This window comes from Oncorhynchus mykiss, chromosome 16, assembly GCF_013265735.2.
Source record: "Oncorhynchus mykiss isolate Arlee chromosome 16, USDA_OmykA_1.1, whole genome shotgun sequence".
Classification (NCBI taxonomy): Eukaryota; Metazoa; Chordata; class Actinopteri; order Salmoniformes; family Salmonidae; genus Oncorhynchus; species Oncorhynchus mykiss.
Window position 1 is genome coordinate 21,719,947 of NC_048580.1, and position 27,428 is coordinate 21,747,374.

General features: G+C 42.8%; 2 protein-coding genes across 2 annotated transcripts in view; one reads left to right on the forward strand and one right to left on the reverse strand.

The window, feature by feature from the left end:
* capn15 (calpain 15) overlaps positions 1-5,100 on the reverse strand; it is an 84,446-nt gene extending 79,346 nt beyond the window's left edge. The window contains exon 1 of the mRNA XM_036946491.1: positions 4,700-5,100. The gene's annotated coding sequence lies outside the window, so the exon portion shown is untranslated. The remainder of the gene's footprint in view (positions 1-4,699) is intronic.
* Positions 5,101-7,670: 2,570 nt separating this feature from the next.
* LOC110491629 (ankyrin repeat and fibronectin type-III domain-containing protein 1) overlaps positions 7,671-27,428 on the forward strand; it is a 273,553-nt gene continuing 253,795 nt past the window's right edge. The window contains exons 1-2 of the mRNA XM_036946495.1: positions 7,671-7,802; positions 12,471-12,539. Of these exons, the coding sequence (XP_036802390.1) occupies positions 12,523-12,539 (17 nt within the window). The 5' untranslated portion in view covers positions 7,671-7,802; positions 12,471-12,522. The remainder of the gene's footprint in view (positions 7,803-12,470; positions 12,540-27,428) is intronic.

Below are 27,428 nucleotides of genomic sequence, written 5' to 3' on the forward strand. Positions count from 1 at the left end.
GCTGGGAATTGCCAGGGACCTCACGATACGATATTATCACGATAACTTGGTTCCGATACGATATGTATTGCGATTCTATATGTATCGCAATTCGATACAGTGAATTTATTGAGATTCGATGTTCCATTCATATTGCTCACCATATGTCTCCTGCAGGGGGACAAGAGAGAGCCCATGAGAAAACAAGTTGATCAGTCATGGAAATAAAAGTGCTGTTAACAAATTGGCTCTCTATTTAAAAAGAAGATGGAGAACAAGCTATGAGCGAAAAAATACTGGAGTTTTGGTGCAGGTACAGCCAACTAGCACAAAAATAATATTGCGATAATGTCAAAATAATACAATATCTCATCAAAAGTAATATCCAGGTATATAACTGTATACATTTTGTCTCATCATTAGTTTTTATCTGACAACGTTTTACAAAAAAACTCTAAATATCAGCTCCGAATTAAGATTCAAAGATCAGAAAGAATGGGGTGTCAGCTATGACATGGAACCTTGAGTTTGAAAAAAAAATATCTGTGGATATATACCCAGTAACAGAATTACATCATGGGTCCCTGATCTGTACTGCGCAGAGTTGCAATTTATGGATATGAACATCCTTCTCCTCATATTTCACAAGTTTGGACATCACAGCGCAGCACAGTGCAGTACAATAGAACACAGCAGAATAGAGTTCAGCACAGTGCAGTAGAGTACAGTCAAGTTCAGTACAGTAAAGTAGAGTAGAGTATAGTTCAGTACAATATACTGTAATGTACTTTTCTGGACGTCCGGTGTCGGTCAGTGCTCAGTGGGTGAGGATTCTGATTACAGTAAATGGAAAGAGGGGGCTCATGGGTAGGTGTAAAGCGATCCGCATGCGTTGGTTCTGCTAGCGCCCAGCCAAACTCAGCTAGGTCAACTGAACGAGGGTGCTCGAATACTTCCTTAATAGACCTTCGCTTGAAAAATGAGACAAAAAGAGGCAATAGTACTGTTTGTCCATCTTGAGATGCCGTAGCCAATATACACTTTCTCAAAGTAGTCAGAATTAATCTAAGATCATTCTAGAATCATGTCATTCATTTTGACGTTTTTGCAGAGGAGATCTTAGTCGCGGAATTTTACATCTAACTAATCAAAAACTAATCAGTATTTCTTAAGTGAACAAAAAGGTTCATGGAAATGAGTCGTCTCTCGTTGAATGACAACAAACAATGCACTGAAGAATCCCTACTGTTGACCAATCACCGACAAAGGGGATTAGAATTACCCGTTTTAATCACTTAAGAACTCAAACAAAATTGATCAGTCAAATCACTATAACTAATTGTTAGGTCTACCATTACTTGTTCATTCTGTGAACTTTCATTATCCTCCCTCCTTATGAGGGAGAGACATTAGAAAATATATTTTTTTTAATTTGATTTTTGGTAATTGAATTACAAGGAAATATTTCTTAAACTTACAGAAGATAAACAATTTCTCCGAAACTAAATTTAAGTGTTGATATTAGTTGGCAGGGGTCTTTAAGTTAACATTGTGTTTTGATGTATTCCTGATGCCCTTTAAGACATTTTCTGGTAGATGTTTTCTAATGCCCTTTTTCCCTCTGCTTATCCGGAAATCTAAAGCTAGTGATGCACCGAAATGACATTTTTGGCCGATACCGATATCCGATATTTCCCTTGGCAAAAAAAAACTTTTAAGCATTCTAGTACAGTTAAATAGCTAACACACACACACACACATAGACGTAGTGGTCTAAGGCACTGCATCTCAGTGCAAGAGGCGTTACTACAGTCCCTGGTTCGAATCCAAGCTGTATCACATCCGGCCGTGACTGGGAGTCCCATAGGGCGGTACACAATTGGCCCAGCGTCGTCCGGATTTGGCCCGGGGTAGGCCGTCATTGTAAATAAGAATTTGTTCTTAACTGACTTGCCTAGTTAAATAAAGGGTACACACACTGACCAAAATGTTATTTTGTTGGCATTTACGTATGTCCCCATTATCAGTAAGACATCATCAAAACCTATTTCTTTCACTTACTTGCTGTGCTGTTTTGTTGTTAATTTGTTCAGCCGTTTCATTTGCAAACAGGATTTCATCATACATGTCAAGCAGTGAAGTTTCAGCTCTGTCTGTCCGTGGCCTCTCTTCCTCGGTGCGCACTGTCACTGTGTCCGTTTCCATCTTGTCCAGCTGTGTATGTAACATTTCACGTAAACCCTGTTTGTCTGCATCGAAGTAGCGGTCCTTGTATATAGCATCGAGCATGGTGGTGACACAGTAAAGAGAGAATGCCACCGAATCGCTTGTTCACGGCCTGTGTCTGCAATTTTGTCGAGCAGGCGTTTCAATGCCATGACAGAGGGTATCACGTCTGTTGCAGGCGCAGTTGGTGAGCTTATTTCTCGAGTCAGTTGTTTTGAATGGAGCTAGGAGTGTGTTCATGTTTCCAAGTTTCAAACATGTTCTCAAATGTCATTGAAATTGCAGCAGCGATATGACAACCAGCATATTCATGAGCATGCAATACGACTTTCCTCAGTACGAAATCCTCAACGACCCACTGTGCTGTCAGACTCAGGATGCTTATGAGGCTGATATCGCTGGTCCAAATGTCAGTCCTGAAGCTAATAGCAGTGACGTTATTACTGTGTAACACCGGTAGGGAAACATCAGAAAAATAGCGCACTTGGTGTACCGGTGCTCGAACAGTCGGCAAAAGCCAACATCATCCACGACAGAGAACGGTTGATTGTCAAGGGCAATGAATTCCATTATCTTGGCATTAATGGATTTCGCCTTTGAGTTGTCTCGCTGAAATGTTCTTACTCTTTCAAATGACTGCTCGACTTGTTGACTGCTCGATCCACACAGCAGACATTGTGGGTCAGGTTAGGAATGCTGTGTTGCACGTGTAGCGCTACATTTTATTTGGCGTCATTACGTCATGTACCCACGTTATATAGGTATGCACGTCAGCTTTGACATTGGTTTGGCACATCGGCGTTAAACGAGACATTGGGCCGATGTTGGCATTTTTAGCCAATGTCGGCCGATTCCGATAAGGTCACCGATATATTGTGCATCCCCAATCTAAGCCTTTCATTTTTTTGGCTAATTTTAAGATGGGGAAAATGGTTCAAAATGTTTTATCTATGACTATATTTCTCATAAATATAGACTATTGGTTTTCAATTGATATGCTCCTTATGAACTTCACATGTTTGTGCTCATGGATCCTTTTTGATGGAAATGACCTGCATTTAGGTTGCCAGTATGGAATGCTGTCCTGACATCGTAGACAAACACAAGTGTTGTCATAAAACGTAAGAGTGGTGTTGTGTGCATGTTCCCTGAAGCAAGGACTGCTCTTCCATGTAACAAACTCCCTCTCAAACAGAAAGTGGTTTTCAGTAGACAAAATATGACTATGGTTGCAGTCTTCGAACACCAGTTTGAAAGAGTAAGACACTTATAGATTGGAAAAAGCATTATTTGGCAACGTTTCTTCCTTAGGCCATGTTGGTTCTATTTAGCATTTAGGAATCAGTTTGATTCTACTCTACGGTAAGCTAGCCTAGCCATAGCTGGCACCATGTAAACTGCAATTCCTATGCTTGCGAAACGTTCAAAGAATCTTTCGAATAAAAAAGAGATACACTTACTGTAGCAAATTTTACAGATCCGTACAGTGGTTGAAAAAGTACCCAATTGTCACACTGGAGTAAAAGTAAAGATACCTTCATAGAAAATGACTTGAGTTAAAGGGAAATTCACCCAGTAAAATACTACTTGAGTAAAAGTCTAAAAGTATTTAGTTTTAAATATAGCCTACTTTAGAATCAAAATTAAATGTAACTGCTAAAATATACTTAAGCATCAAAAGTTAAAGTAAAAATAATTTAAAATTCCATATATTAAGCAAACCAGACAGCACCATTTTTTGTATTTTATTTACAGACAGCCGGGGGCATACTCGAACACTCAGAGGTAATTTACAAATGAAGCGTTTGTGTTTAGTGAGTTCGTCAGATCAGAGGCAGAAGGGTTGACCTGGGATGTTCTCCGGACAAATGCGTGAATTGGACCATTTTCATGCCCTGCTAAGCATGCAAAATATAACAAGTACTTTTGGGTGTCAGGGAAATGTATGGAGTAAAAAGTACATTATTTTCCCCAAGGAATGTAAATTAGTGAAGTAAAAGTAGTCACAAATATGAATTTATAGTACAGATACCAACAACAACAAAAACGACTTAAGTGGTACATTCAAGTATTTTTACTTAAGTACTTTACGGGAAGAAAACACCTTCATCAATAGGCGCTAAGGGTAGTTCGCGTCTATGAATGGGCTAGACTAGCCATACAGGCAGAGAGTCAAAGCATATCCTATGTTGCTTAGGTTTAGCTGGAGAGCAATGGCTAGTCCAAATACAATCACGTTCCTACCACGGGGATATAAAATAACTTGCAACAAAGTTTATAAAAGCAGCACAGCGTGACAGCTAAATTAGCTACAATGTAACAGCAAGAAATCATTGCATAGTCAACCCATAAGATGACGCGGGACAGCGGGAGACAAGAAAGCCGGGGGACAATTGTAAACAAAGACAACCACTAATATAGATTGGCATAATCGATATTGTCAAAGGTTTGAGTCCATTTCTGATTACACAATCTAGGTCGAAAGGATTCTTACCTCAAAACACGTAGCTGGTGATGTAAGGTTGAGGACAAGCTGCTCCTTTCTTGATGGTCGAACGTACTAACTTTTCTCTCTTAGCAGCCAAATGTTAAGTTCTATCCGAAATTGCAGTTTGATCTGCGTTAGCTGCTGAATACATTGTTCGCCGTTACCGCCTCACTCCAGTGCATCCTTGAGCTATTTATTTTACTAGCTAATATCTAATTTCTCGTTCCACTCCATCGAGTTAGGTATTGAATACAGTCATCATGTACGTTACCTCAAAAACACCAGGAAGGGGAATCTCCAAGGAGCCAAAGCAAAATAAACGTACGTTTTCTTCGTAGACTTAAATCAGTTTAATTGTGTTTCTACGTTCAGTATGCGTAGAGTTCATTCGGGAATATGACCAAAATAACTACGTTTCCCTTGGTACACCGCAACTCTAATAAGTAGGATATCCGTTCCCCCTTTTTCTTTACACAAATGTCGTCATCATTTTGAATTTGACATTTTATTAAAATACCACTGTATTATTTTCTGACGTTGTTTAATACATAGTGTATTATTGTATTGAGCACGTTATGCATAATGACTTAAGGTATTCTTGTTTTAGAATTGAACATAATAATAATTATATATTGGTTACAGGGAGACTACATCTAATGTATTAGGATTCATCAGTTTGCACACCCTTCTATCAATAGGCACACAAAACACCACAAACAAACAAAACTCCACAGAAACCAGTGTTGGGGAGGAGTGAACTACAACTAGTAATTGGGGCTCCTGAGTGGCGCAGCACTCTAAGGCATGGCATCTCAGTGCTAGAGTTGTCACTACAGACCCTGGTTTGATCCTGGGCTATCACAACTGGCCATGATCTGGAGTCTCATAGGGCGGGCACAATTGGCCCAGCGTCGTCCGGGTTCGGGGAAATAAGAATTTGTTCATAATTGACTTGCCTGGTTAAATAAATAAAATAAACTCCATTTTGCAGTAGCTTAGTGGTAGTTGAACTAAATTGAAATCTAGGTAGTGTTTTCAGTAGTTAATTACTCTTTTTAACATGTAGCGGTGTAGCTAACTTCTAGCCTACACAATAACTACTGGAAGTATCCTACACACTACTTATTTTGCAAAAATAAAATACATTTTGTTGTAGGCAAGAATGTCCTTTCTTTTTCGGCATCAGACCTGCTTAATTCTCACTTGAAACAGTTATTTTGTTTAAAAGGCCAAATTACACATTCTGTTAACATACACCAGAGTTGATCTGTTCTTGCAATTCACAGAGTATGACATTTCAGATTTAGATATGATAGTTTATCATGAAGTAGTTTGGATTTAGTGAACTACTTTTCCAAAGTAACTTTAGTTAAGTAAACTATATTTTTCTTAAGGGTAGCTTTAGTGTAGTTTAACTTGTTCCAGTGTGAATTAATTGGTAGCTTGGTAAACTATATTTTCAGCGTAGCTTCCCCAACACTGACAGAAACACATAAAACACATGTTTTACAAATACCAGTCAAATATCGAATCTCTTGGAATATCTTATTCAGTGCATTGTTCATTTTCCATTCCATTGCATGTTATTTGAAAATCACAGGGTCCCACAAACAAAGCCATAATAACTGTCCCACCTATTCCTATTATTTTTGCAGACATATGCTGTCATCTAGTGGCACTTACTTAAGTGCACCATTCAACCAAACTAACAAAACTAACAGATATTATATTTAAGAAATACAAGGCTTTTCCCAACTTAGTTGACGCATATAGAATATAGAATAGAATAGAATAACACCCCCCCCCCCCACCCCCCCCCCCCCCCCACAATTATTAACAGATATAGGGTCAACACCCATGACATGCCTTGAGCGAGTAACACGCATATCAGGGTCTCAAATTCATCTCAACTAATCCGAGTTGAAGATATCTCTTTAAAATGGTAATGTCAAAGTCCCTGGCTGTAGGCTAGGCATGGATGAATAGCCTAATATCATAAAGTAATAATGTTATCATTCACTAGATGTAAATTATAGACCTTTGAAGTCTCCTTTATAATGACAGTCTTTGAACTCATATACACATTTTTTTTCATGGCCTTGAAAAAAAAAAAAGTAATCTCCCTTCGTGTAGAGTGGACTGATGCCAACAGAGGATTTTGTTTCAGCAACCGTAGGATAATATTTCATTTTAATGTCTGACTGCCTGAATAAAGAAATAGGCCTAAAGAAAATAATAATTACTAGTGGTATGTATTTGTTTTTACAAGTTGTTAGAGGACATCTAACATCAATAAACAGTTTATACGTATAATTAGTGCAGGGGTTTTCTACGCCATCAACATTTGCTAAAATCTGTGAAAGGGCTAATGACATATTTAACCAAAGACATGCCTTGTATAAACTACTTTTATTTTGCGTCAATGTAGGGCCTAAAGCTAAAATGAACAACCCCTTTTGCATAGCATGTGAAATAATTTGTGAGCACGGATAATCTCTAATGCTGGTGTCACTCCAAGTGTTTGAACCGCGGAGGGTTCAAGGATTATGTTCGTCAGAGTTATGACTTTAAAGTGTGTCATGAGGGAGATTGAACAGGGGCTATAGTATAAATTCTACATTAATTGTACTGTATTACGTTTTGAACTAGCCCTAAAACCATTTGATTTATAATCAGATTTCAGATCTCTCTTTCTCAATACTAGAAATGGCTCCGTTATCAAGTGGGCAATTAAAACAAACTTAAAAGTAAACATGTTTTCTTAAAATAAGGGTTTTCGATAATGTATCAAAGGGCCCATGTGTTTCGGGAAACGTTGTTCCGGCGGAGTTCTAGTGAAGTGAGGCGGAGCGAGCAATCCTTTCAGGGGATGAAACGCGGGCTGAAGAATAATGAATGAGAGAAACTGGGCGGAGAAAGTTAGACTTGATTTTCACATGTCTCTTAGTGCCATGGTAAGTGTACTTTTTTTGGAGTAATATGACAGCTATTCTGCAGTGGATATGTATTTGACTTTATTTGACTGTAAAGTAGCCTAAATAAACGAACATTCTAAAACGGTCTGGACTGGAGTTAGCCACTTGGATTGGAAGACTTATTTGTGAAAAAGGTATGTGAATGTGATGAAATGGGATTGGAACACGTTCTTTTTGCGCTTGTCGCTTTGAAAGACAGTGCACTTGTTCTGCCTTTGTTTGACAATCCAAAGCTCTGGGTTATGATGAACTGTTTATACATTTCAAATGTAGCCTATGCTCCAATGTTTTAGACCAAGCAACTAATTACATAAGTAATTTATTCGGGGTTTTAGTGTGTGTATTGTTTTCAAATGCCAGTAGCTCTGCGTACACACTGTTGTCATGACAATGCTACGGAAACAGCGCATGGTGCGTTTGTTAGCCGCTTACTGCGTTGAACTTCTATTCAACTACTGCCATTCTAGGCAGTTTACAAATCCACTCTCACTACAAACTAAGTCTACTTTCATTGGCTATGAAGTCTGGAATGTCATGGTTCATGACGCCAAATCTTTTAAATACAAACGTTCTATTGGGTGTTAGCTAGGTTCTCAAAATGAATCTTTTTTTCTCTGTCCAGCTGCACTTGCTGATGTTTGACTCTTGTTGTAGCCTATTTATTCAAAAAACACATGGCGATAATTATACAACTTGCAAATAGCTTTATTCAATGAGTTGTTATTTTATATGTAAAGAAGTAGTTAATAGTGGTTAATAGCAGTTAAGGTTAAGGGGTTAGTAGGGAATGGGATTAAGGAAATAGTTGAGTGAGGTGTGTCCTGTGTTTCTGTGGGACTGAGACAGCTTGTGACCCCGCTAGTCAGGAAAGGGATGCTTTTAGGCAGACAGTCTCTTGTTGTTAATAGCCAGCACACATGTGGAAGTGACAGCCTCTACAATAGGGCCAGGAAAGAGTTTGGGCTAGCTGCTTGGAGGAAAAAGGAAATCCAGAGGTGTGTGTGTGTGTGTTTGTGAGTGTGTGTGTGTGTGTCTGGTGGGAGGTTCGCTGAGATTACAGGGTTATGGACTCACGTGAGAGGATGCCAGTTCACAAGGGGCTTTCCTTTGTCCTTCATAAAACGATGTCATAATTGGAACGGATCCGACCTGTATCCAATTTGATGGCTGTAACAAAGTCATAAACAGGATATGAATCTTCTGCTCTGCTCAGCTGAGTCTGATAAGTTTTATTCTTTTACGAGTTTTCCAGTGCTTTCCTCAATGCAACACGACCTGTCTCATTGCCAATGGACATTTTAAGAAGTACTTACAGTGCTAAACGCCAACTTGCTCTCCGGGAAGACTATAAATCACTTGAAAATCCAAGGCTGTTGTGTACATGCTGTTTGCTCCCCTGCCTCTATGTCAGAGCACGCAATGACGCCTCTCTCCAGCTATACAATCGCCCGTAAGGCACAGATACGCACATAAACACAGTGTCACAGACAGAGGCCTGGCAAAATGAATACATCAAAGATACATCTGTTACTTATGCATGTTTGATGGCATAGGCAGGCTGTAGACACTCACTGCCCCAAGTTACAGCGTTTATTAGCATGCATGACTAGGTGGAAGCTAAGGCGTGAATGTAGATGACTTGGGTTATGGAGAGACGGTAGGGTATAGCTAAGACGGTGTGTCAGAAGAATATGGTTGCACTTAGTAGGCATGAAACAAGGAAAAACGAGTTAAAACAAAGGCAGGGGTACAGGAACCTGTCCAATGTGTTAATGTTCATTTTGCATTAGAAAACCTTTTCGACCATTTGGGTCCACTGAACTCGATTCAATCGCCCCCAAACGGATCCCCTTGGTAATAGCTTCTATGTGCTTTAATGGAATCAAATGACTTGGTTGATTCCAAAAAGTGCATTCACAGGGGTTTTTAAAAAGGGTTCAAATGGAGTCTGACATGTATAGGAAATATGTGTTTACTGTGGGCTCGTCCATAATGGAACCCTATTCCCTATACAGTGCACTACTTTTCACCAGTGCACTTTGTAGGGAATAGCATGCCCTTTGGGACACTGACCTTTTTATTATAACTGTGCTAGGGGCGTATGGGTGTCAATACCGAAACCCAATTTTCAGCAGGTGCTGTGGCCGTGAACGATTTACAGAATAATTATGCTGAATAAATACATGCATAATATTATTAATCATATTCATGGTATGTTTTCAGAACTGGGAAAGCTCTGTGGCGTCGGAAATAAAACATTTTCAATAGAGATTAATTCTAGGTTTGTTGCTTTTTTAAAGTTAATCAAACAAGAAGTGTGTTTTATGTCAACTCAGCAAAAAAAGAAACATTCTTTCACTGTCAACTGTGTTTATTTTCAGCAAACTTAATATGTGTATATATTTGTCTGAAGACAACAAGATTCAACAACTGAGACATAAACTGAACAAGTTCCACAGACATGTGACTAACAGAGGGGGGGGGGGGGGGGGGGGGGGGGTCAAAATCCAAAGTAACAGTCAGTATCTGGTGTGGCCACCAGCTGCATTAAGTACTGCAGTGCACTACCCCACTCTTCCACCAAGGCACCAGCAAGTTCTCTGACATTTCTGGGGGGAATGGCCACATCCCGCACCCTCCGATCCAACAGGTCCCAGACGTGCTCAATGGGATTAAGATCCGGGCTTTTCGCTGGCCATGGCAGAACACTGACATTCCTGTCTTGCCGGAAATCACGCACAGAGCAAGCAGTATGGCTGGTGGCATTGTCATGCTGGAGGGTCATGTCAGGATGAGCCTGCAGGAAGGGTACCACATGAAGGAGGAGGATGTGTTCCCTGTAACGCACAGCATTGAGATTGCCTGCAATGACAACAAGCTCAGTCCGATGATGCTGTGAGACACCGCCCCAGACCATGACGGACCCTCCACCTCCAAATCGATCCCGCTCCAGATTACAGGCCTCTGTGTAACTCTCATTCCTTCGACAATAAACGCAAATCTGACCATCACCCCTGGTGAGACAAAACTGCGACTCGTCAGTGAAGAGCACTTTTTGCCAGTCCTGTCTGGTCCAGCAACGGTGGGTTTGTGCCCATAGGCGACGTTGTTGCCTGTGATGTCTGGTGAGGACCTGCCTTACACCAGGCATACAAGCCCTCAGTCCAGCCTCTCTCCAGCCTATTGAGGACAGTCTGAGCACTGATGGAGGGATTGTGTGTAACTCGGGCAGTTGTTGTTGCCATCCTGTACCTGTCCCGCTGGTGTGATGTTCGAATGTACCGATCCTGTGTAGGTGTTGTTACATGTGGTCTGCCACTGCGAGGACGATCAGCTGTCCATCCTGTCTCCCTGTAGCGCTGTCTTAGGAGTCTCACAGTACGGACATTGCAATTTATTGCCCGGGCCACATCTCCAGTCCTCATGTCTCCTTGCAGGATGCCTAAGGTACGTTCACACAGATGAGCAGGGACCCAGAGCATCTTTCTTTTAGTGTTTTTCAGAGTCAGTAGAAAGGCCTCTTTAGTGTCCTAAGTTTTCATAACTGTGATCTCAATTGCCTACCGTCTGCAAGCTGTTAGTGTCTTAACGAACGTTCCACAGGTGCATGTTCATTAATTGTTCATGGTTCATTGAACAACCATGGGAAACAGTGTTTAAACCCTTTATATTGAAGATCTGTGAAGTTATTTAGATTTTTACTAGACATGGTCCTGAAAACGGGACGTTTATTTTTTTGCTAATTTTACGGAAGTGTATGGGCAGTGTCTTTGGATGTGTCATAGATGTGTTTGTGTGTGACTTGTGTATGTGCGAGCGTGTGTGTTTATTTAGTGTTTCCTCATACCCACTCTGAACTAACTACTGGTCGGATCCTTCTAATATCAATGTCCAATAAACAATCTACCATATCTACCATCCAAGCACAATAAGCACTAGGCCTATGTAGGACTCAGCACTGGAGAGGAAAGAGCATTTATGTGATCATCACATACCACTAAGAGCACTTGACAATCCCAGCCCTTGTTGGGTTCATCTCCATCTCCATTATTGATATCCAATAGTTTCTATGTGAGAGGAGGCCCTGGGCAGAACATTGGAGGAAAATAACATAGAGAGCATACAGGACAGTGAGGGAACAGAGAGGCCACTACTCCACTAAATCACAAGGCCTAAAGGACAGCTTTGAAATCCAAGACACCAAGATCTGAGAGGATTTAGGAGGCCCTGGAGAGAGAGAGAGAGAGAGAGCGCGAGATAAGGAAAGACACAGAGTGTGGATGAGAGAGAGAGAGACAGACAAAGAGACTCAGAGAGCAAGAGAGAGAGAGACAGACAAAGAGACTCAGAGAGCAAGAGAGAGAGAAAGAGATAAATATATATGTGAGTTAGCTGAGCCACAGAAGTCTTCATGGAGCCTCCTCTGTAGATGACATGTGACAAGGTGAGAGCGAAAGAGATGCGCCTACCCTCCCACAACACCCCCCCATCACCCATCCCTCACCGCACCCTTCGGAACACTGCATACGTAATGAGTTCCTTGCCCCCTCCCTTCCACCAAGCTCACTCAATCGATCCCAGGTGTGTGGTACAGTAGCTGGTTAAATATCTTAGCCAACTGCACGCTACTGCAAGAGGTGGCAGGTACGCTAGCGGTTAAGAGCATTGGGCCACTAACCGAAAGGTTGCTGGTTTGAATCACCGAGCCGACTATGCTCTCTTGAGCAAGGCACTTAAAATTGCTCTTGAAAGTTGCTCTGGATAAGAGCATCTGCTAAATTGCAAAAATGTTTTCTCTGTAGGTGATGGTTTCACTGTAAAGAGAGTGCAAATTGGGGAGTCGGAGGAGCCAGAATGGAGGACCTCATAGGGTAAGAGAGCTGACCATTTCCTTTCATCATGCGTGTGTGTTATTGTGTGTTGTCAAGAGGAATTCCTGCCTCTTTTTTGATCATTTCCCCCCTTCATGAGCTCATTATTGCAGTTTCCTGGAAGTGTTGTTGCCATGTGCTTTGCAGGCGTAAAATCAGGATTGGGAAAGCATTTGATCTGCGCACTACCACGCTGTTGGTGATTTCATAGCACCAGTAGGTTATTTGGATAGTATGACATCTTATTTTGTGGTTAAACACCACTCCAGCTACAAGGTCCAAAGCGAGTGCAAATGCAGGGCTCATTTTGAATAAAGAGCCTTTGTGGTTCTTGCTGCTTGTTTGAACGGTTCTTTATGATCTGGATTCATGTGTTGACTGAAGTGAAGGGAGCATGTGGATCCTGTTGTTTTTGTGTAGGGGGGGGGGGGGGGGGGATTATAGCACCTAAGCACTACACTACATAAGGCCCAGTGCACTACTTTTTGTGAAACATTTTAATTCAGATTTTTTTCAGGGGGTGCTGCATCATCCTCAGTACCCCTACTTCCCGTGGCGATGTGTACAAGTTCAAACAAAACCTGGGGGGCTAATCTAGTATCAGCTTTGAATACAGTTCCTGGTTCTATTGCTGCCTTTCATATAGGAGAAGGATGGAATTATCCCTAGACACCGTTAGTATTCAGGGAAGAAAAGCTGATCCTAGATCTGCGACTTAGGGAAACGTATTTTAGGAGTCCCTTTGCAGGACCTCATGTCTTTGGCAGATGTTTTTGTAAACAGATGCTCTGTGTCTCATGGTTTCTCTTGTCTCTCTGATGATTTTCTTGGGACTGATCTTGTTAGGGACTAAGAGGTTTCCAGACAAACGTGTCTGTGCATTTTAATAGCTAATCCTGCTGTATTTTTAGCCATTAGAAGAGTGAACCCTTTCCAAAAAGTTAGTGCCTGCTGTCGAGTTTGTTGGTTGACTTTCACATGCCATATGCACACACGCGCATACACACACACACACACACACACACACACACACACACACACACACACACACACACACACACACATCGATGTAATCACTCTCTTCTGAACGCTGTAGAGTCAGCAAAAGCAGAGAGTGATGCCCCGGAGGATTGATAAGCTAGCTGTCTGTAGAAAGGAAGCCTTTTACATGTAGAAGTCTGCCGATAGCGATGTGGAGCTGGTCTGTAAAGCCGTTCGTACTCTGTGGAGTATCCTGAGTTGCCCCTGGTGCTGGATCCTGACAGAGCTGATAGATACTGTATACCCAAGGCCTTATTGCTTCAGAAACACCTTTGACATGATCAGCTTGCTGACAACCTTTGTACAACCTTAGCTTAACCTTGTGCTTTTGTTGAAGTTTTTACTTAACTCCCCAAAACAAACTCCACACGTCTGCTGTGCAACTGGATGTCCTGTTATTCTGCAAACAACTGCCACATAACCTGATTTCAACGTTCAACCAACCTTGACAGCCAATCTTAAAATCGATTTCACGATGCCTTCACAACCCACACACCCAATCTTTATTCAATCTCCACACGATCACCATGGAACTCCCTCACATATATCATTCACAGTGTCTAAACAACCTCTGCAAAACCACAAATCCACACAACCTCTGCAGCTTGACCCCCCCCCCCCCCTCCCCCAACCTACCTACTACAACCAGGGTTCCCATATGATCAACTGTCAGAAGAACTGATTCCCTTTCTAGCTGTGCACTCTGTGTAGTTCCATTCATAAATATGTGTTCCCTAGTGAATAAAGCTTAGGGGTATAATTAGATGAGAGAAATTAGGAAGTATCCTCTCAGGTTTTTAACATGCACTTCTTTTCTCCCTTCCCCTTTCACAACTACTCGATGCTGATAACAACATAGAGACGGCATTGTGTGTCTGCATGGGAGGGCTAAGCCTTATTGTAAATAAGGGCATGTCCTAAGAGAATCGACGAATGTAACATACGTATGTAGGACCTTCATTTGAGCTAGTTTGCAACAGCAGGAACATCATTCTACAGCAACAGGAAATGTGAATTGTTACGTGGATTATAATTCATAGACAAATCAATTGTGACGTATCAAAATGGAAATGGCAAACTTCAGGAGCCTCAAACACACGACAAGGTTACAATTTCCTGCGACGGGGTGATCAAAAGGAGATCCTTCATCTGTACTGTTGACGTGTTTGTGTGTGTGTTTGTGTGTGTGTGTGTGTTTCCATCAGCACTCCTCAATTTATGATGTGTGTGCATGATACCGAACACATCTCCCCGGTCTATTGTATCAATAGTGAAATGTCAGTGATTGTTGTCATCTCTCCCTCATTCCCCCTGCAGACATGTTTCCGTTAACGACGAGGTTGCACTATACACTATACACCACATAGACACAGAGATAGAGACAGAGAGAGACACAGAAAGAGAGAGAGAGAGACAGAGAGAGACACAGAAAGAGAGAGACAGAGAGACACAGAAAGAGAGAGAGACACACAGAGAGAGAGACACAGAGAGAGAGACACAGAAAGAGAGAGAGAGAGAGACACAGAAAGAGAGACACAGAAAGAGAGAGACAGAGAGACACACAGAGCGAGAGAGAGAGACACAGAAATAGAGAGAGAGAGAGAGACACCCCCCAGCTTCCCAGGTGAAAGCCTCTGGAAAACCGGAAAAGTGTGTAATTGACATGCTCAATGCCACGTCCACACGCCACTCATTCTCCTACAGTAGCATCCGTGACGAGTCATGAACCCAGCATGAGATGAACACCAGGAGGAGGACAAATCCCATGCATATTCACATCACAGTTACACAGTGGGAATATTATGCAGGGCAGGTCATATCAGGAATTGGATGGAAAGCCCAATTCTACCTGAGACCATCCAGAAAGGTATGCGTTGTATGAGTAGCAAATCCAATCGTCCAGTCGCCACACTAACTCATGGATAAATGTAAAGATGAAAGGGTGACGGAATGACAACTCGAGCTTACGTGATTGTGTAGATGGATAGTGTGTTTTAGACGCTGTAACGTTGTATTCATTTCTGCACGACTCATTCTGTTTAAGAACACGGATATTCTAGTCTGCATTCTGCAACACAGTATGTGATGTTATTCCCTGCTATGTGTTGCACGACCAAGTAAACGGTTGCTCACCGCGAAAACAAACCACCGCCGTGGTCCTAGCTACTCTCCCTATCTATTCGGCTGTGTGTGTCTGGAGCAGGTGTTGCTCAGCAGCCCTGCAGGCTACAAGGGGGATGAGAACGCCGAGCCAGATTAACCCTGAGCCTCCTGGCCTGCAGCCAAACACACTGCCGTTGGAGTTGGGCCTGTTTAGAATACATGCTATTGGAGCAAAAAAAAGTGAAATCATATATATACAGTGCCTTGCGAAAGTATTCGGCCCCCCTTGAACTTTGCGACCTTTTGCCACATTTCAGGCTTCAAACATAAAGATATAAAACTGTATTTTTTTTGTGGAGAATCAACAACAAGTGGGACACAATCATGAAGTGGAACGACATTTATTGGATATTTCAAACTTTTTTAACAAATCAAAAACTGAAAAATTGGGCGTGCAAAATTATTCAGCCCCCTTAAGTTAATACTTTGTAGCGCCACCTTTTGCTGCGATTACAGCTGTAAGTCGCTTGGGGTATGTCTCTATCAGCCGAATACTTTTGCAAGGCACTGTATGTATATATATATATATATATTTTTTTTTTTTTTCTTTCTCTCCTATATCTTGATAGCTCTATATGTCACAGGGTGCCATGCGCACCACAAATCTGTCATAGCCCGCTAAACTAAAGCCTAGGTATTAGCTGTTGGAGGTAACACAAGTCTTCAGGTCTTAACTGAGGTTATTTGTCAGCGTGTGTGTGTGCGTGCGTGCGTGTGTGTGCGCGCACGGGCGCATCCACCAGTGCGTACGTGCGCGTGTGTGTCATCACCCTTCCCTCAGACCACCCGGTTCCCTTAAAGCTGACATATAGGCCAGTGCGAGTCAAGCTCCAATAATGGGCTGTCACCATTACGCCTCTCAACTAGAGACGACCTCAATTTTCCTTCCGTGGTTTTCTTTTACGAAACGACTGAATAGATGTAACGTCTCGGGACCGCGATTATATCTCTGTGAACTCAACTTCACTTCCAGAAATTGAGCTTCTGAATGGGATTTCTAAATTGACTCGGGAGGGGGGGGGGGGGGGGGGGGGGAGAGAAAATGTTTGCTGCAAATAAAATGTGAAGTTGAGGGTTAAGATGAGATGAAGTTTCTCTGAGAGACACTGACCTGAAACTCTGTTTTTCTCGCTAATAGTTAGGATGTCAGATGGATATACTGATCCTAAACTCAGCAACAAAAAAAAAGAAACGTCCTCACTGCCAACTGTGTTTATTTTGCTGCATTAACTACTGCAGTGCATCTCCTCCTCACTGACTGCACCAGATTTGCCAGTTCTTGCTGTGAGATGTTACCCCACTCTTCCACCAAGGCACCAGCAAGTTCACTGACATTTCTGGGGGGAATGGCCCCATCCCTCACCCTCCGATCCAACAGGTCCCAGGTGTGCTCAATGGGATTGCGATCCGGGCTCTTCGCTGGCCCTGGCAGAACATTGACATTCCTGTCTTGCAGGAAATCACGTACTGAACGAGCAGTATGGCTGGTGGCATTGTCATGCTGGAGGGTCATGTCAGGGTGAGCCTGCAGGAAGGGTACCACATGAGGGAGGAGGATGTGTTCCCTGTAACACACAGCGTTGAGATTGCCTGCAATGACAACAAGCTCAGTCCGATGATGCTGTGACACACCGCCCCAGACCATGACGGACCCTCCACCTCCAAATCCATCCCGCTCCAGAGTACATGCATCGGTGTAACGCTCATTCCTTTGATGATAAATGCGAATCCGACCATCAGCCTTGGTGAGACAAAACCGCGACTCGTCAGAGAAGAGCACTTTTTGCCAGTCCTGTCTGGTCCAGCAACGGTGGGTTTGTGCCCATAGGCGATGTTGTTGCCGGTGATGTCTGGTTAGGACCTGTCTTACACCAGGCTTACAAGCCCTCAGTCCAGCCTCTCTCAGCTTATTGCGGACAGTCTGAGCACCGATGGAGTGATTGTGTGTTCCTGGTGTAAGTCGGGCAGTTGTTGTTGCCATCCTGTTGTTGCCATCCTGTGCCTGGTGTGATGTTCGGATGTACCAATCCTGTGCAGGTGTTGTTACACGTGGTTTGCCACTGCGAGGACGATTAGCTATCCATCCTGTCTCCCTGTAGCGCTGTCTTAGGCGTCTCACAGTACAGAGTTGACAATTTATTGCCCTGGCCACATCTGCAGTCCTCATGCCTACTTACAGCATACCTAAGGCACATTCACACAGATGAGCAGGGACCCTGGGCATCTTTCTTTTGGTGTTTTTCAGAGTCAGTAGACAGGCCTCTTTAGTGTCCTAAGTTTTCATAACTGTGACCTGAATTGCCTACCGTCTATAAGCTGTTAGTGTCTTAACGACCGTTCCACAGGTGCATGTTCATGAATTGTTTATGGTTCATTGAACAAGCATGGGAAACAGTGTTTTAAACCCTTTACAATGAAGATCTGTGAAGTTATTTGGATTTTTACGAATTATCTTTGAAGACTCCTGAAAAAGGGACGTTTATTTTTTTTTGCTGAGTTTAGCTCTGTGTCAAAGGGCAACATCTACCCGGAGTGCGGCGTAGAGCATGGGTAGTGTGGTCATAAAGTTTCAGTTATGACAGTGCCTGTGTAGCGCTGTCATAACCGTGGGTTGATTCAACAATGTAGCCTCCATGAATGGCTAGGTATCAGGTTAGTGCTTCACAGAGACATGAAGAGGGCCATGAAGTAAGGGCTGAGCTCTTTAATTAACTCAGTTTGAGCATGAATCATTGAGCAACAGGACCAGTAGGTGTCCAGACTAGAGTAGGTTGGCAACATAATTTATTGAGCTATTTCACATGGAGTGTTTGAACAGGCTGCACAATGATAGATAGGTCAACCCTAGTAGGAAATACATTGATAGGGAATATAAGTTCCCATGGAGACGTTGTGACATCTTCTGCATGAATATCAACTCCAAGTCATTTGTCGAAAAGAGACAGATAACAGTACATAGAACTGCCGTCCATCCAACCCTCTTTACGCTCATAGCGGTCTTCTGAACCAACCAGCTCCCTGTTCAAAACCACAAAACAATACTGCCCTCTAGTGTCCCTCTACTGATTTGCACCTCCTAGATCACTGAGCCTTACCAACCGTCACTAAGAACACCCATGCTTATCATAATAATATAAAAAGCCAGTGTCACAGCAGCGCTAATAGATGTCAGTTTATATCAGCCCTGTTGTTGATTGTGCCTCTTGGGCTTTGTTTAAAATAGAATAACTCCATTATTGTTGTGTTGATTATGGATCATTATGTGTGTGCGTGTGTGGTTAGGATTATGCTTGTTGGTGACTAACTGATGAGTCAGAGGAGTAACAGAAGATTGTGCAAGCCACGCTACGGTCACCTCATCAGGGTGCCCACCTACTATACCACAGCGGTGGTGTGTGTGTCTGTGCGTGCGTGCGTGCGTTTTGTGTGCAGATGTGTGTGTCAGAGACGGCTCACAGCTTGTCTCCAAGGGTGTGTACAGCATAGCTGGCAGGTCTCGTGCCCCTGCCTGACGATGGGTACGTCGTCTCATCAAACTGTGAACTTCCACCTCCTCCCTCCCACACACACACACAAACAGTACACACATGAGTGTGCGCACACACACACACACACACACACACACACACACACACACACACAGACACACACACACACACTCACACACTCACACACACACACACACACACTCTCACACACAGACACACAGATCTGACTGTGCTCTCACCACCTGAGGAACACTCATCTTTCCGGAGCCCGCTGCTCTCAAAATGGACGCCCTAATAAGTTTATGGAGGAGTGCGCACCCTCGTCCGCATTAATGAGCTCACTCTAATATATCACGGGAGGTCATTCGCGGACGTCAGTAAAAATGAAACAAACAAACAAGAACAGCACTTCCTTAAATCAGAGGACAAAGTGTGTGTGTCACAGAAATCAGCAGGTCTGTGATGAAGACTTAGAGTGATGATGTGTAATGGAAAGATAGTGAGTTAAAGCCTCGGACGTCAACCGCAGCCTTTTGGGAAGCGGGGTGCGTTTCATACAACAAAACATAATGAACAACACGCCATTAACGCAACTCGTGTTGCGAAGTTTATCTTCGCAGCTCAATTAAAGGCCCCGGAAGACATTGATTCGTCTTTAATCAGTGCTGATTAGTCTGGAAAACGACTGCTGGGAAAGGGAAACTTCAGGCTGCCCGGAATATCGACAACTACATTATGATTAATATTTAAAACCCCGGCACTTCTAAACAGTCCTTTACAGACTAAAAGAGAGTATTAGAATTGTAGGTTTTTGCTGCTGGTGGTAGAGGTGAGACAATTATCCGGCAGGTAGCCTAGTGGTTAGAGTGTTGGGCCACTGTCCGGAAGGTTGCTAGACCTAATCCCTGAGCTGACAAGGTAACAATCTGTCGTTCTGCCCCTGAACAAGGCAGGTAACCCACTGTTCCTAGGCTGTCATTGTAAATTGTAATTTGTTCTTAACCGACTTGCCTAGTTAAATAAAGGTTAAATAAATTACAAAATCCAACCCCTAACCTCACAATGTGCTAAAGTAGCTCAAGGTCCTTTTTAATTGGGTATAAATATAAGAATTCGTTTTCTTTAACACTTTTAGCCAGTGCCCCCCCCCCCCCCCCCCCCCCCCCCCCCCATAAGCTGAGCTGCTGGAAGTTGCGGTTGGGTCTTTGGGGGAGTTCAAAGTTCTTCCCTCTGACATTGCGCCAGAGGTTCATGATTTATTCATCTTGGCTACAGACCACATGCTCTCTGATTTATGTCTGACTGGCTTAGAGGGAGAGAGAGAGCAAGAGAGAGAGAGACTCCTACTGTAATGCTCCGGGTGTCGTGGGTGTGGAGTCAAATGCAGGAGACAGAGAGTTCAATGCTGCGCGTCCTTTAATCGCACCAATGCACCACAGGGTGCTCACAAAAACGTTACGTTCCCAAAACACAGGGAATCAAAATGTACAAATGGGACACAACGTGCCTATACCACAGAGCCGAAGGTTTACAATGAAATAATCCCGCACAACAACCAGGCGGGCCGGCTGTCTAATAAAGACAAACTAATTACACATTCACAGGTGCTACCACTCAACATACAAGGAGGGGAAGGAAAAACAATCAGTGGCAGCTAATAGGCCGGTGACGACGACCGCCGAGCGCCACCTGCCCGGGAAAGGGAAACACCCTCGGTCGGACTCGTGACACCTACAGAAGACAAGACATTTACTTCCAAATCCTCCATGCCAAACATTACAATTTTTTCTCTGAAGATGATTAATTTAGGAGCATTAGGCATCAGGGGTGGTGTGGGTAGAGTGTGCACGACAGGGAGATGAAAAATGAGGATGAAATGCAAATGACTGTGCTTGTAATTTCACTGTGTGCATGTAATTGTGGAACTGTGTTCTTGAAGTTGCCAAAGAGAAATGGCCAGTAGGAAGTTGGAAGAAAAATGTGTGTGCGCGCGGGTTTGTGTGTATGAGTGCGTGCGTGTGGTGCAATTCAATTGGAAAAACCCTTTTTGAGTCCGTGCCAAATGAAAATCCCACCTCCAAAAGTCTTTGGACTGTTAGTAAGAGGAAGAGTCAGACAGAACAAATAGGTGAACAATACATGAGTGAAAGAAACAATGAAAGAGACGGAGAAACAGAGTTGCCGGAGGAAGAGAGAAGGAAAGAAAAACAAAGGTGCAGGCTGGAGGAGAAATAAAAAGACACAGTAAGAAACGGAGACAAAAGTCGTATCGGAAAGAGGGGTGGAATCCATCCATAATTCAAATTCCCTCCACTGTGTTTGTGTTTGTGATACCCCCTCCCGCTCCGGCAGACAGACACTCAGAGCAATTAGGCTGCTTTTCACTCGCTCCCCTCCTGTGTTCTCCTCAATGGTATGAAGCTGCGACTGGGTGTGGGATCAAAATGGCAGAACAACAACAAAAAAACACCGCACACACAATGTTCAGGAGGGGCTCCTTGTCCCTAAAATACACAATACAAAAAAAGAGGTGTGGATACGTCAAAGGACAGAACCAAAGTAGTCGAGGTATCGTGGTGAAGTGTCTTTCTCTTTCCACCTGGCTAACACAGATGGAAAACTGGTCCAATGGGAGAACAAGTCAAACTGTTCCCCCATTGGTTTGAAAAGGGAACAAGACACAATGCTCCCATAGTGACAGGTAAACAGAGGAGGTTTAGGCTGGATACAGAATCTTCTGTGACCCACATGTTCAGGTTGATGACACCACAGAAATAGAAGAAGTATAATATTTTTAAATGGATGACACTGGTTTGCTTGAGTGAGTCGGAATGCTTTGTTGTTTTCATACAGTGTGTGCTCAACTTTGGGTAAAGGTGCTCTTGTGCAGAGATGTCGGATCAACGCACGCTCTCCGAATCCTAACCTAAGGGGGAACATGTGAAACTGATTTCAAATCCGAGTTTAGTGGCAGCTCCATTCTTTTTTTTTGTAACAATTAAGGACACACGAGGGGTTAAATGGAAAGGTTTATGGCTCGTACACATCGCACGAGTAGATCTACCGTTTGTCTGCCGATCATTCGTTCAGAGGTGCTAAGTACTCTCAGCCATCAAACGCTAATCGCTGTGTCTGGGGTCTTACAGTGACAGAACGAGAAAGGCTAAGCATAGGATGAGTGAGCAGAAGGGAGAGGAGAAGAAAGGAGTGTAGAAACGTCGTGAGAAGAGGGGGAAGAAAAAGTCAAGATGAAAGAGATGACAGGAAGAGTTCATAGTGGCATAGCAAATACAGGAGATTCAGAGAGGAGAAAAATTGGCAGTTCTGTGAAGGAAATGAACAGAGGAATTATTTATGCAAATGTGGACACACACATTTTAAATACTTTATTTGGATCCACAAATGAAATTGTCATTTTAAGAAGAATCCAGGCATCTCAAAGGTCCCTATATGCATCAGTGGGGGTGTCCAGGCTCTGTCAGAGCGGGCCGCGACCGGGAGACACATGGTGCGGTGCACAATTGGCCCAGCGTCGTCCAGGTTAGGGGAGAATTTGGTCGGCAGGGATGCCCTTGTCCCATCGCGCACTAGCGACTCCTGTGGCGGGCTGGGCGCAGTGCACGCTGACACGATTGCCAGGTGTACGGTGTTTCCTCCGACACATTGGTGTGGCTGGCTTCCGGGTTAAGTCGGCATTGTGTCAAGAAGCAGTGCGGCTTGGCTGGGTCGTGTTTCGGAGGACGCACGGCTCTCGACCTTCGCCTCTCCCGAGTCTGTACGGGAGTTGCAGCGATGAGACAGTAACTACCAATTGGATATCACAAAATTGGGGGTGTAATTATTAGTCCAACAGTTGAAAATTAGAGTTTCTATTAGAGAAATTAAGGTATGTTTATCCCTGTTTCGTTCCATCTGCTTCCATTTAAGAAACGTTTTTCAACAGAATCGGCGGAATGAATACACCCTTGATCAAACACAGTTGACTCTCATAGCAGCCACATACTAACAGCATGATCCCTTTGATCGTTGTATATTTACTTCTCGCATCTATGCGCTCTCCTCTTCTCACCTTTTCCCTTCGCTTGTGGACGTCATTGCACAACACATCAGCAGTCTGTGACTAAGGCTGTTCTTAAAATGAAGCACATGAATCCGCTTTACAACCAGTGTAGAGCCTAACTGGCATACATAGGCGGCACGCGAGTTTCAGGTTTGGGGAAGGTCATTTTCACCATAAAAATGCACCTATATAATAAAGCGTTACATGCATAATCGCAAAGTGGTTACTTTTGAGAGCAGTATTGTCCTGCTAATTGATTGCATCTTGGAACGTTCACACTTATAGCCTATTGCCGTGTGTGCATTGCTGCGCTTATAATGTGAAGAAATAGCCTAATAGTTTATTCATATTTTAAGCTTAGCGTTCTGATCGGTTGCATCAGCCTCATTGTTTTGACAATTTTTTTGTTGATGCAGGTGGTTGTATTAATTTGGGCTCTATCGCGTCCCACAATTGTCCCAGAGTAGGTTTGGAATATTTATTTACAAGCGGGAGTTGCATCCCCGATGTGTCTGTCTTCACTTGTAGCGTACTTCGTAGCTGAGATGCCTGTGAGAAGGACCTGAATACATGGCAGGCATTGGCTAATAAGAATTTAGATATCTAAGAGAGCCATGTGAGAGGTGCTTTCGAGCATGGCAGCCGGGAGAAGGGAATTATAATGATTATATTCAGCCCAAGGTCACAACAGTGACTTTGGCTGCAAAAGGCATAGATTTTTTTAGGGGGCAATACAGCTACACAAGGGGGATGCCACCGGGAAATTCGAGGCCTAGTGAGAATATTAACAAGTGCTTGTCAAGTTGTGAATGAGAGACTGATGAAGTGTGTGCAGCCTGCGCAATAAACTAATCAGAGCTCATGCCTTTCATCTGACTTTTTTCAAATCATCATTAGAGTCGCATCATGCAGCCTTAAAATGTATTAAAAAGCTAAACATATAGCCCAGTGTTTGTATCACAATTAAACTTGCATAAATGAGTCTAAATTAAGCATATAGGAGGACATTTTTCTTTATTAACAGCACTTCCTTGGAAATCGTTTGAAAATATATTTTATATTATTCAGCTATGTTCAGTTGTATTCTTCATACTATAAGATCATTTTTAAAAAGAATGCCACCAAATTATAAGCAAGTCTTGTCTGTTAAATTAACTAGTGTAGTCCACAGCCATATGGCATAGCCATATCAGTGCCTAACATAAGGACAATTGAGTATGCTATTCTGTTCTTCTGAAATAAACTACATTTTCTTCATATAATCTTTCTTTAGACTTGTCTAAAATAAATCATGGATTTATTGTGATGGTGTAGGCTATATTGAATGGATTTATTAGACTGTTTAAAATGTAGATGATCCAAAGGTCTGCATCAGGGTCTTGTAGGCTATGTGTGGAAGCCAGGAGATGCTAAACATGTTCATGTTAATTACCGGCAGTTATTTGCTTGACAATCACCGGCTGAATAAACGCCATGACCGCCACAGCCCTATCTGTGACCAGGCGGGAAAAAAACGCTAACATAATCATTACCGCTAACCACTACACACAACATACATTGTTGTTACCATATTTATATATTTAGTATAGTTTTATCTAAAAAGGATCCGTTTTTTATTTTTATGAAATTCACTGAGAGGGATGGTCCTCCCCTATGTACCATTATCACTCCACTGTCCCTGCACATTATAAATATGGTACTGGAACTGACTGACCCTGTGTGTGTGTGTGTGTGTGTGTGTGTGTGTGTGTGTGTGTGTGTGTGTATATTATGTTTACTTACTTTCTCGTGTTTTCTTATTTCTTATTTTCATTTCTTGTGTGTTTTTTTCTACCTTATTTTGGTTTTTAGTATTATATTGTTATTGATTACTTCATTGGTTTAGAGCTTGCAAGAAAGGCATTTCACTGTACTTGTGCAATGACAAAGGATATACATTATGTAGGGGATGGAGTATGGTCTGCTGCCAACTCATCCCCAATTGCAGTCTGAAGACAATCTGCATCTAACTTGATAGTTCCAGCCCAACTCTCCCTGTTGCCAGCTTGGCCTATGAAACCATTTTTGTGATTAATTCCCTAAAATGCTAGACTGGTAGACTCTCTTATTCAGTGTATTTTGCATGAAACACACTGTCTCCCTGATCCATTGCAAATATACTACTTTTTCACAAACAAACATATACACACACACACGCACGCACGCGCACACACACACCCACACACACACGCGCACACGCGCACACACACACACACACACACACGCACACACACACACACACACACACACACACACACACACACACACACACACACACACACACACACAGACATTGACTTCAGTGGAGGCTCCTCAGAGGAGGATGGGAGGACCAATCTACTCAGTGAATTCTGAAAAAAAAAAATATGCAAACAGATAAAACTATACTTAATATCGATTAAAACTATACTTAATATAGATTAGGCCCTAATCTACGGATTTCACATGACTGGGAATACAGATATGGTCCTCACAATGGGCCTCAGGATGTTGTCACGGTATTTGTGTGCATTCAAATTGCTACGGACAATGAACACAAATGCAATTGTGTTCATTGTCCGTAGCTTATGCCTGCCCATACCATAACCCCACTGCCACCATGTGGCACTCTGTTCACAACGTTGACATGAGCAAGCCGCTCGCCCCCACGGTTGTGAGGCTGGTTGGACGTACTGCCAAATTCTCTAAAACAACGTTGGCTGCAACATATGGTGGAGAAATGAACATTCAATTCTCTGGCAACCGCTCTGGTGGACATTCCTGGAGTCAGCATGCCAATTGCATGCTCCCTCAAAACTTGAGACGTGTTGGATTGTGTTGCGTGGCAAAACTGCACATTTTCGAGTGGTCTTTTATTGTCCCCAGCACAAGGAGCACCTGTGTAAGGATCAGGCTATTTGAATCAGCTTCTTGATATGCCACACCTGTCAGGTGGATGGATTATCTTGGCAAAGGATAAATGCTCACTAACAGTGATGTAAGCAAATTTGTGCACAACATTTAAGATAAATACTTTTTTTGTGCTAACATTTCTGGGATCTTTTATTTCAGCTCATGTATATTCACGTCACCAAATAACTGATTAAAACACACTGTTTTACAATGAAGGTCTACAGTAGCCTCAACAGCACTTTCTGTGGTACCACCATGGTGTAGCCGGAGGACAGTTTTTTCCATCCTCCTCTGGGTACATTGACTTCAATAAAAACCAAGGAGGCTCCTGGTTCTCACCCCCTTCCATAGACTTACACAGTAATTATTACAACTTCCGGAGGACGTCCAGAGAATGAATCTAGTAGTGAAAGCATAAGCTACAGCTAGCTAGTACTGCAGTGCATAACGTGGTGACTTGTTGCTTCAAAGAGAGAGAGAGACAATAGCTGAACAGTTTTGAACAACTTAATTTTTTTTTAAACTCTCACTTACTTAGCTAGCTAATGAAGCGTGCTAATTTAGCCTACTCAAACACCTGTCTTAAACAGAATGGAATGCTATTCATGTTAGCTAGCTAGCTAAGGCTATCCAACACCTGAATGCTTCCATGGCAATGTAAGCTTTCGGTTTAACTGCTAAACTACTTGCTGTACACTATACTGCATCATTATAGCGGGTTTACTAACGCGTTAGTTCTGATAGCTATGTTGATTATGACGTTAGCTAATATGTTGATAACGATACAGGCTGTGTTTAGCGGTTAGCTGTTATGGTATGAAGATTTGGCTTGGAGAGATTTTTTCCCCTGGTTACAGACAGCTGTTGTGTTGTGCACTGAAGTTCACAAGCAAAGGGAAAAGTTGAGAGGAGGATAGCATGTAGACGCAAAAAATGAATTATACAAGGAGCAAAGTGATCATACTGTTTGTTTGTGGCTGCTTTGAAAGTGAACTCTGTGTGCAGGTGAAAAGGGATGTATTCATTCCGTCGATTTCTGTTGAAAAACATTTCTTAAACGGAAGCAAACGGAACAAAACTGGGATAGACAACTCTTGTTTTAGTTGCTAAACGGAGAAGTTTGGACTAATGATTACACCCTAGATCAGCTAGATGCAGGCAAGAGTGTGCAAGGCATTATGGAATGTGTCACTGTCTGTCACCTTC